Consider the following 12,023-nt stretch of genomic DNA (forward strand, 5'->3'; position numbering starts at 1 on the left):
CCCCATGCGCGACATGAAAAAACAGAAAGAGGAAAAAGAACCAGCACGGCTGAAACAAAAATATTTTCGAATCCATTATCAGCGATGAGTAATTAACAGGTTGAGGATTGAAGCTAATAAAGACAATTCAACCTCAAAACACGAACAGCGACTGCGATTCCAGTGCTGTTGCGGTAAGACACAAGAGCACAAAACTGTGTCCACACCAAGGAGAGAGGGATTGAAATGTCTTAAGCCTGGTATACAGCGCCACCGTGAGTTAGATTCTAACAAAATACTGATCATATAAACAAATGTAACACTTCAGAGTAACTTTCAAAGTGACTTATATTACTGTTCATCTGTACATTAAAGAGACATAACAATTGCTATAAAACTTATGCAGAACTTTCAGGAAACAATCACGAAATTAGTAAAATCCACAATCAAGTGTGAGTTTGCCTAAAATAAAGGCTGCCCTTGGCAGCCTTTATTTTATTTTTTTTCACACTGCCTCAGGTTCAACAAATCATTGCTGCACACAGATAATCTAAATGAATAATGGCACCTGCAAGATACACAACAAATCCACAGGGGAAACGAAACATACAGCGCAAAACGGCTGTCAAGAAACTCACAGTAAACTAGAATTTTTTTGGGGGGATGAACATTTGGATGTTCAAGATGACTGCTATTCTGCCGTCGTGACAGCCTGAGAAATGTTGTAAGAGAGTCAATAAAAGTATGAATAAAATAACGATTTTTCATTCAGAGCATATAACTGAGCAATCACAATTATGCACACAATGTAATAAATACTAGTTTAGGTAGACAAAACTCAAAAACATGACTTTTTTTCCTCTTCCTTTGTGTTACCCGTGTTTTCATTTACATCAGTCTGACCAGAAAGACATTAACCAAAACAAGACGAGATCATAAGGAAGTCTGTATAACTATCTGTATAAGCATGAAGCAGACTGGACTCATAAAATTAGACTGACATGCAAAAAGTGATGCCATCCATCACACATGTGTTGGTTTTCTTTAATCCTGAGTCAACTTCTTACAACAGTCTTGTACTTATCACAATGATGTAATTTTAAAGATCAAATTATACACTGAAAGAAACATCTAATCTATTCACATTACAAACACATCTGCTGAAAGCAACTAAATATAAATGAGATCTAATCCAAGCCACCTTCAATCAAGTATGAGTCACCACAAAAAAGTGACAAACAACTGAACTCAACTTTGTTATTCCTCTTGACATAATGGCCATTAGACTGTAGGTGTGCTAGTGAGACACAAAGGCATGAGAAGTGAATAATATTGCTTGATTGTTTTTTTTCTGTTCAGGAGAGAGAGAGAGAGAGAGAGGGAGGGTGTGTGTGTGTGTGGGGGGGGAGGGGGTGTTTAGCAACTGAAAATGGCATTGCATACTATGGTTTAATGCAGTTTTACTGTGCAACAATAATGATCAGCTGGAGCTGAGTATGTGCTTTAGAACTGAGAGAAACATACACTGAGTTGCATGAGCAGAGTATGTCGGAGGCCATAAAGTGCAGATTAGTAACACTGAATTTATTATTCTACAGATGATTAGTGGAATAGGTCTAATAATAAATTGAAGAAGGCCACAAATAAACACCTTGTACATTTTATTTTTTTTTATGTTTTATGAGATTATTTTGAAAATTGGGGAAAACATTTGTATCATATTGTTGAAAAGATTTCAAGATGTCAAAACCTGAAATTAAAAGTGAACTTTATGAGCCTATGAAGTCTTCAAAAAAATCTGCCCCAGTAAAATGCCAGTCTTTGCAGAAGTATGAAATGCAATGTCAGTAAAGATAGGAACAGATTATAGATTTAGGGACTAATAAATGTTATTGGAAAAAACAGTAATGTTGTGATTTACAAGACAAATACATTTGCAAAACTAATTCAAATACCCTCTGTCAGAAACATATATGAATACATGAGTGCAATAATAAGCCTAATTTCCCCAGACGTCTAAGACAAAAGATAATCAAGAATGTATCTAATTAACCTAAAATATCATCTTCACAAGACTAAAATCACAACAAAGATTCACAAAAAATCAAGTTCAGCGATTACAACTACGGGATGGGAAAATTATTTAAAAAGTTACAGCAGACACAGAACAGCAAAAGTTACACAGCACAATCCATTTTTACAAATAACGAATATTTCACTAGTTGGAAGATATGTGCTCTTAAATCTAGAACGTGAAATGTGTGAATGGAAGTCGTTACAATTTTTTGTTTGTTAATTTTGTGAACAACTTTGCCATTTGAATGCATTCCTCTGCACAACCTTCCAGTTCTCTGAATGTTTCAGCAAAGTCTGATGGGCTTTTCATCAGAGTCTGGTCAGCAGGAAGTGTGTTGTCATTGTAAGACGTCACAGACTTAAAGTCACTGGTTCTAGAACCTGTTGTCAGGGAGGCGTCATAATTGTAGCTGTTGCTGATGACTGCTCAATAAATAATTTCTATCAACCACTCGTTTCTGAACTTTGTCAAAATATTTGAAGACAGGAAACCAACACATCCAGCAGTCCCATACCAATCTAACACACTCGCACATTAAATTCTAGGGTTCAACAATATTAACTAATTTGACAAACAATACATTTGTTCCGATGGAAAGCAGGACAACAACTGAATATAAATAAATACTTCATGCAAAGTCCCAAACATTTTACAAAAAAGCAACCATTCCCTGACCCAACTTAAAAAAGAAAACTTCTGTTGGAGTTCCCATGTCCTCTGAGGAAGAGGGATCTTGTATACGTAATACCAACAAAAACAACCAAAGTTTCAGCACCAAGGACAGCACCAGCAGGGTGTGAAAAGTCAAAGACAGAGAAACAAGCAACAGATACATGTCTAAGGAATGATGACGGGATGAAACAGTCTATTTTTTGTATGTGGGGTTTCACCAAGAACCATGGAATTGAATATATCTCATGAATATGTGTCACACACTTGTTACGCTGTAAAAATGCCCGATTACAAAAGGACTATAGAGGCAAGTAAAATACTGACTCGTATGCAATGACTGAACTATATAACACAAAGAGAAATGGTTAAAGCACATGTGACACCTCACCCTACCTCGGGAGAAGCATCGCAATCTCCAAATGCATCAGCAAAGTCTGATGGACTTTTCCTCAGAGTCTGGTCAGCAGGAAGTGTGTTGTCATTGTAAGACGTCACGAACTTAAAGTCACTGGTTCTTGAACCTGTTGTCAGGTAGGCGTCATAATTGTAAGTGCTGCGTAAAGTTCCTGTGCCGTCAACATCTGCGTAATTAGGAGGGAGATAAGCGCTGGGGATGGCGACTGCTCCGTCAAACAACAGTCTGGGCTTTCTCCTGCGACAAAACCTCACACCCAGGACGATGATGATGAAAGTCAGAAAAAAGGTGGACACTGACACCAGAGCGATGATCAGGTAAGAGGTCAGTTTGGAGTTCTTCTCGTCATAAGAAATGTCCTTCAGTTCTGGCACCTCAGCCAAGTTATCAGAAATCAGTAAATACATGGAGCAGGTGGCAGACAGAGAGGGCTGTCCGTTATCTTTCACTGCCACAATCAGGTTCTGTTTCATGCTGTCAGACTCAGAAATGTCCCGCTGTGTCCTGATCTCTCCGCTGTGGAGACCAATAGTGAAAAGTCCCGGATCAGTGGATTTGACTATATGATAGGACAGCCAGGCGTTCTGTCCAGAGTCCGCGTCCACTGCTATCACTTTGGACACCAGAGAGCCTCCGTGTGCAGCTTTGGGGACCAGCTCGGTCATGAAGGAGTTGCCCTCCGGGGCGGGGTACAGGATCTGAGGAGAGTTGTCGTTCACATCTGATATGAAAACACTGACGGTCACGTTGCTGCTGAGCGGAGGAGAACCGTTGTCTCTGGCCATCACGTGGACTTTAAAGCTCCTGAACTGTTCATAATCAAACGACCTGACAGCGTGGATCACCCCCGTGTCTCCGTTAACAGACAGATAGGAGGACACCGGGGCACCGTTCACCTCACCAGGTAACAGAGAATAAATCACTGTACCGTTTTGTCTCCAGTCGGAGTCTCGAGCACTAACGGAACATAAAGTGGAGCCAGGTTTGTTATTTTCAGTCACATATGCGCTGTACGATTGTTCCTCAAACACAGGTGGGTTGTCGTTGATGTCAGCTACAGATAACTGAACAGTTTTAGAGGAGGACAGAGGTGGAGAGCCCTCGTCAGTGGCAGTGATTGTAATGTTGTAATCAGACACTAGTTCACGGTCCAGTTGTCCTGTGGTCACCAGAGAATAATAGTTTTTAATAGAAGGAACCAACTTAAAAGGAACATTTTGCTGAATGGAGCAACGGACCTGTTTGTTATTGTCTGAGTCTCTGTCCTGCACATTAATGATGCCCACCTCTGTACCAACTGGAGTATCTTCTGGTATAGGATTTGTCAATGATTTCAAACTGACTACAGGGGCGTTATCGTTCACATCAGTGATATAAATTATGATATTAGCATAAGATGAAAGTCCTAACCCATCTTTGGCTTTAACGCGTATTTCAAATGTTGTAGCAGTTTCATAATCAACAGCACCAATTACTCGTATCTCACCTAATTTACGATCAATACTGAATATATTCTTCACATCATCAGTAACATGTGTAAAGTCATATGTTACATCTCCATTGACTCCCTCGTCTGCATCAGTCGCGCTCACTGTGACCACCACAGTGTCTACAGGAGAGTTTTCAGGCAGACTGGCTTTATAAACGGCCTGGCTAAACACTGGGGCGTTATCATTAGCATCCAGCACAGTGACGTGTATAACCACGGTACCTGATCTCTGAGGGGAGCCACCATCTAGAGCTGTGAGGAGCAAATTCATCTCCACTTGCTTTTCACGATCAAGCTCTTTATCAAGAACGAGCTCTATTGAGTTTCCATCAGCAGACAAAACGAAATTATCGTTCTTCTTAAGGCTGTAGTGTTGAACTGAATTTTGGCCTACATCCGCATCGTGTGCCCCATCTATCACAAAACGAGCTCCCCTGTCTGCCGACTCGTGAATCTCTATATTGATCATTTCTTCGTTAAACTGTGGAGAGTTATCATTAATATCTTGAACGTGCAGACTAATCCGATGGAGTTCAAGAGGATTCTCCAGCACAAACTCGTGTTTCAAGATGCATGAAGCCTTTTTACCACAAAGCCCCTCTCGGTCAATCCTGTCAGCAACAATCAGTTCCCCGTTGTTCAGGTTTATGTCACAGTAACGTTTGTCAGTCCCGTCGGTGTCAATGCGGGCTCTTCTTTTAGAGAGCACGCCCGTTTCCAGTCCAAGATCCTTAGCGATATTTCCAATAACTGATCCGCGTTTCATCTCCTCTGGAAAAGAATAGCTCATGTCTCCATGCGCGACATGAAAAAACAGAAAGAGGAAAAAGAACCAGCGCGGCTGAAACAAAAATATTTTCGAATCCATTATCATCGATGAGTGATTAACAGATTGAAGCAAACAAAGACAATTCAACCTCATAACACGAACAGCGACTGCGATTCCAGTGCTGTTGCGGTAAGACACAAGAGCACAAAACTGTGTCCACACCAAGGAGAGAGGGATTGAAATGTCTTAAGCCTGGTATACAGCGCCACCGTGAGTTAGAGTCTAACAAAATACTGATCATATAAACAAATGTAACACTTCAGAGAAAATTTCAAAGCGACTTATTTTACTGTTCATTTGTACATGTAATTATGATATATGATCAAACTTATAACTTTCAAATGTGGAAACAATCAGGAAATTTGCAATATCAGCAATCAAGTGTCAGTATGCTTAAAATAAAGGCTGCCATACAATACTAGTGTATGTAAACAAAACTCAAAAACCTTTAACTTTTTTCTCTTATTTTGTGTTTACTGTGTTTTCATTGACACCAGAAAGACATTAACCAAAACAAACCTAGATCATAAGGAAGCCTGAATAACTGCCAAGGACGAAGTGGACTGGACTCATAAATTAAGACCGACATGCTAAAGGTGATGGCATCCATCACACGTATGTAGGTTTTCTTTAATCCTGCTTTTATAACAATCTACTAATTATCACAATGACGTAAATTCCCTGAGATCAAATGAAACACCATAAGGAAAATCTAAACCATTTACACTACAAACAAATCTATCAAAAGCAACTTTGAATGAGATCTAATTCAAGCCACCTTCAATCAAGTATCAGCCACCATGAAAAAGTGACAAAAAACTGAACTTTTTTTTTTTTCACTAGACATAAGGGCCATTAGACTGTAGGTGTGCTAGTGAGGCACAAAGGCATGAGAAGTGAATAATATTGCTTGTTTTTTATTGTTCTTTTTAGTTGTTGTTTTTATGTTCAGGAGAGAGGAATAGGTGGGGGGGGGGGGGGTATTTAGCACCTGAAAATGAGTTTATAAAGTATGGTTTAAGCCAGTGTTTATTGTGCAACAATAATGATTACGTTGAGCTGAGTATGTGCTTTAGAACTGAGAGAAACATACACTGTGAGTGGGATGTGCAGAGTATGTCAGAGGCCATAAAGTGCAAATTTGTTACATTGCACCTATTATTCAGTGGAATAGTCCGATAAAACATTGCAGCAGGCTACAAATAAACACCTTGTTCATTTCAGTTTCCATAGGTTTGATAAGAATTTTGAAAAATTTGGGAATTATTTGTATGATATTGTTGAAAAAAAAATTCCACCATGTCAAAACCTGAAATTCAGAGTGAACTTTATGATGAACCTAAGAAGTCATCAAATAATCGACAGCCTCAGTCAGTAAAGTTAGGAACAGATTAAATACTTCTGGTCAGACAAATGTTATTGAAAGAACAGGAATGTTGTGAGTTGCAAGACAAATACGTTTGCAAAACTAATTCAAATATCCTCTGTCAGAAACATATTTGAATACAAAAGTGAAACTAATAAGCCTAATGCACCCAAATATCTAAAACAAAAGATACTCAAAAAAGGTTTCCAATTAGTCTAAAATATCATCTTCACAAGACTAAAATCACAACAAAAATTCACATAAGATCAATTTCTTCCATTATGACCAAGAGATGGGGAAATGACTGTAAAGGGATAATGCAGACACAAGCAACAGTTATGCAGCACAATCCATTTTTACACACAAAGTTAACAAATATATTTCACCAGCTGGAAAATGTATGGGTCTTAAATACAAAACTAATTCAACACGAAATGTGTCGATAGAAGTTGTTTCAAAATTATTTTTTGAAATTGTGAATAAAAACTATGCCATTTGAATTAATTCCCCTGCACAACCTTCCAATTCTCGAAATGCATGATCAGCAAAGTCAAATGGACTTTTCATCACTGTCTTGGCAGCAGGGAGTGTGTTGTCATAGTAAATCAGAAACGTATAGTCACTTGTTCTAGAATCTGTGGTAGGCGTCATAATGATGACTGCTCAATGAATAATTTATATCTACCACTAGTTTCTGAACTTTGTGTCACACTATTTGGAGAAAGGAAACCATCACATCCAGCGGTCCCATACCAAACCAACACAATCACATTAAATTCCAGGGGTCAACAATATTAACTCATTTGAAAAACAATAAATTTGTTCCTATTGAAAGCAGGACAACAACTGAATATCAATACATACCTAAAGCAAAGAGCCAAACATTTTACAAAAAAGCAACCATTCACTGATCCAACTTAAACAAGAAAACTTCTGTTGGAGTTCCCATCTCCTCTGAGAAAGAGGGTTCGTGTACAGTAAGTAATACCAAGAAAAACAACCAAACTTCCAGCACCAAGGACAGCACCAGCAGGGTGTGAAAAACTCAAATGACAGAGAAACAAGCAACAGATGCATATCTAATGATGACAGGATGAAACACTTTCTATTTTTGACCAGAATGAGGGGTGGGAGCAGGGCCGGCTCTACGCAGGGGCAAGAGGGGGCGGCGCCCCCTCAAATAAATGTCTTGCCCCCTCAAATCTGCTGTAGCACAAAAATCCGCCGAAAAAGGGACCCTGTTCTTTTCTAAAATGTTCTGTTCTTTTTTCTTTTTTTTTTAGTATTCATAAGACTACCTTTCAGTTTTGTAAATCCTGACCATAGTAGACACAAACCCCCCCCCCCCCCCCCCCCCCCCCCCCCCCGCCTCTTCTCAGAGTACACCAGAATGCTTCACTCACATTTTAAAATCACAAACATTTTCTGGGGGGGATGCCCCCAGAACCCCCTCCAGGGATTTAGCTACTCACCTTTTTCACCCCCGCTGGGTTTGCAATGCATCTTCAGGGATATGCACCCCTAACCCCCCATATAATGTGGCTCTTTGTATTACGACAGTAAAAAAAAATTGGGCTCTAAGACCCTGGTTGCCCCCCCCCGGCCCCTAGTTGGACAGGTCTGAAGGTAGAGGTCTGACAAAGTGCAATCCACTTCTCCAGGTTGGGGTTGGACACATAGTCAACAACCCAATTCAATGAAGTTACTATAAGCACAGAGAATAAAAAGTGCTGGAGCATGATGTGTTCACATGATGCCCCCTTCACATTTCTGACTGACTGCCCCCTCATATATGCCTGCCTAGAACCGGCCCTGGGTGGGAGGTTTACGCAGTTTCACCAAGAACCATAGAATCGAAAACTATCGTGAAAATGTGACACACACTTGTTACGCTGTAAAAATGCCGGAATAAAAAAGGACAATAGAGGCAAGTAAAAGAGTGAATCATTGGCATTGCCAGAACTATATCACACAAAGACAAAAGGTTACAGTACACGTGACATCTCATCCTACCTCAGGAGAAGCATCACAATCGCCAAACGCATCAGCAAAGTCTGATGGACTTTTCCTCAGTGTCTGGTCAGCAGGAAGTGTGTTGTCATTGTAAGATGTCACGAACTTAAAGTCACTGGTTCTTGAACCTGTTGTCAGGTAGGCGTCGTAATTGTAAGTGCTGCGTAAAGTTCCTGTGCCGTCAACATCTGCGTAATTAGGAGGGAGATAAGCGCTGGGGATGGCGACTGCTCCGTCAAACAACAGTCTGGGCTTTCTCCTGCGACAAAACCTCACACCCAGGACGATGATGATGAAAGTCAGAAAAAAGGTGGACACTGACACCAGAGCGATGATCAGGTAAGAGGTCAGTTTGGAGTTCTTCTCGTCATAGGAAATATCCTTCAGTTCTGGCACCTCAGCCAAGTTATCAGAAATCAGTAAATACATGGAGCAGGTGGCAGACAGAGAGGGCTGTCCGTTATCTTTCACTGCCACAATCAGGTTCTGTTTCATGCTGTCAGACTCAGAAATGTCCCGCTGTGTCCTGATCTCTCCGCTGTGGAGACCAATAGTGAAAAGTCCCGGATCAGTGGATTTGACTATATGATAGGACAGCCAGGCGTTCTGTCCAGAGTCCGCGTCACTGCTATCACTTTGGACACCAGAGAGCCTCCGTGTGCAGCTTTGGGGACCAGCTCGGTCATGAAGGAGTTGCCCTCCGGGGCGGGGTACAGGATCTGAGGAGAGTTGTCGTTCACATCTGATATGAAAACACTGACGGTCACGTTGCTGCTGAGCGGAGGAGAACCGTTGTCTCTGGCCATCACGTTGGACTTTAAAGCTCCTGAACTGATTCATAATCAAACGACCTGACAGCGTGGATCACCCCCGTGTCTCCGTTCACAGACAGATAGGAGGACACCGGGGCACCGTTCACCTCACCAGGTAACAGAGAATAAATCACTGTACCGTTTTGTCTCCAGTCGGGGTCTCGAGCACTGACGGAACATAAAGTGGAGCCAGGTTTGTTATTTTCAGTCACATATGCGCTGTACGACTGTTCCTCAAACACAGGTGGGTTGTCGTTGATGTCAGCTACAGATAACTGAACAGTTTTAGAGGAGGACAGAGGTGGAGAGCCCTCGTCAGTGGCAGTGATTGTAATGTTGTAATCAGACACTAGTTCACGGTCCAGTTGTCCTGTGGTCACCAGAGAATAATAGTTTTTAATAGAAGGAACCAACTTAAAAGGAACATTTTGCTGAATGGAGCAGCGGACCTGTCTGTTTCTCTCTGAGTCTCTGTCCTGCACGTTAATGATGCCCACCTCTGTACCAACTGGAGTATCTTCTGGTATAGGATTTGTCAATGATTTCAAACCGACTACAGGGGCGTTATCGTTCACATCAGTGATAGAAATTATGACATTAGCGTAAGATGAAAGTCCTAACCCATCTTTGGCTTTAACGCGTATTTCAAATGTTGAAGCAGTTTCATAATCAACGGCACCAATTACTCGTATCTCACCTACTTTACGATCAATACTAAATATATTCTTCACATCATCAGTAACATGTGTAAAGTCATATGTCACATCTCCATTGACTCCCTCGTCTGCATCAGTCGCGCTCACTGTGACCACCACAGTGTCTACAGGAGAGTTTTCAGGCAGACTGGCTTTATAAACGGCCTGGCTAAACACTGGGGCGTTATCATTAGCATCCAGCACAGTGACGTGTATAACCACGGTACCTGATCTCTGAGGGGAGCCACCATCTAGAGCTGTGAGGAGCAAATTCATTTCTCCTTGCTTTTCACGATCAAGCTCTTTATCAAGAACGAGCTCTATTGAGTTTCCATCAGCAGACAAAACGAAATTCTCGTTCTTCTTAAGGCTGTAGTGTTGAACTGAATTTTGGCCTACATCTGCATCGCGTGCGCCATCTATCACAAAACGAGCTCCCCTGACTGCCGACTCTTGAATCTCTATATTGATCAGTTCTTCATTAAACTGTGGAGAGTTATCATTAATATCTTGAACGTGCAGACTAATCCGATGGAGTTCAAGAGGATTCTCCAGCACAAGCTCGTGTTTCAAGACGCATGAAGCCTTTTCGCCACAAAGCCCCTCTCGGTCAATCCTGTCAGCAACAATCAGTTCCCCGTTGTTCAGGTTTATGTCACAGTAACGTTTGTCAGTCCCGTCGGTGTCAATGCGGGCTCTTCTTTTAGAGAGCACGCCCGTTTCCAGTCCGAGATCCTTGGCGATATTTCCAATAACTGATCCGCGTTTCATCTCCTCTGGAAAAGAATAGCTCATGTCCCCATGCGCGACATTAAAAAACAGAAAGAGGAAAAAGAACCAGCGCGGTTGAAACAAAAATATTTTCGAATCCATTATCATCGATGAGTGATTAACAGATTGAAGCAAACAAAGACAATTCAACCTCAAAACACGAACAGCGACTGCGATTCCAGTGCTGTTGCGGTAAGACACCAGAGCACAAAACTGTGTCCACACCAAGGAGAGAGGGATTGAAATGTCTTAAGCCTGGTATACAGCGCCACCGTGAGTTAGAGTCTAACCAAATACTGATCATATAAACAAATGTAACACTTCAGAGTGACCTTCAAAGTGACTTATTTTACTGTTCATTTGTACATGTAATTACGATATATGATCAAACTTATAACTTTCAAATATGGAAACAATCAGGAAATTAGCAATATCAGCAATCAAGTGTCAGTATGCTTAAAATCAAGGCTGCCATAAAATACTAGTGTATATAAATAAAACTCAAAAGCCTTTCACTTTTTTCTCTTCTTTTGTGTTTACTCTGTTTTCATTTACACCAGAAAGACATTAACCAAATGGCAGATGGCACCCATCACCCATATGTAGGTTTTCTTTAATCCTGCTTTTATAACAATCTACTAATTATCACAATAACGTAAATGCCCTGAGATCAAATGAAACACCATAAGGAAAATCTAAACCATTTGCACTACAAACAAACCTATCAAAAGCAACTATAAATGAGATCTAATCCAAGCCACCTTCAATCAAGTATCAGCCACCATGAAAAAGTGACAAACAACTTAATTTTTTTTTCATTTCAGGGTCATTAGACTGTAGGTGTGCTAGTGAGGCACAAAGGCATGAGAAGTGAATAATATTGCCTGTTTTGTTTTTTGTTTTTG

At 40.8% G+C, this 12,023-nt stretch overlaps 1 protein-coding gene across 21 annotated transcripts in view; it reads right to left on the minus strand.

The window, feature by feature from the left end:
* LOC146979773 (protocadherin gamma-C5-like) overlaps positions 1 to 12,023 on the minus strand; it is a 298,812-nt gene that overhangs the window by 206,854 nt on the left and 79,935 nt on the right. For 3 of the 21 annotated variants that reach the window (XM_085789832.1, XM_085789831.1, XM_085789817.1), the window contains exon 1: positions 3,122 to 5,524. The exons of the other annotated variants lie outside the window; for them this stretch is intronic. In XM_085789832.1, coding sequence (XP_085645958.1) covers positions 3,122 to 5,506 — 2,385 coding nt within the window. In that variant the 5' untranslated portion in view covers positions 5,507 to 5,524. Of the gene's footprint in view, positions 1 to 3,121; positions 5,525 to 12,023 lie in introns of those variants that run through there. 21 annotated transcript variants of the gene reach the window in all.

The sequence above is a fragment of the Trachurus japonicus genome, chromosome 10 (assembly GCF_045865225.1).
Source record: "Trachurus japonicus isolate A0001 chromosome 10, Traja_1.0".
Lineage (NCBI taxonomy): Eukaryota > Metazoa > Chordata > Actinopteri > Carangiformes > Carangidae > Trachurus > Trachurus japonicus.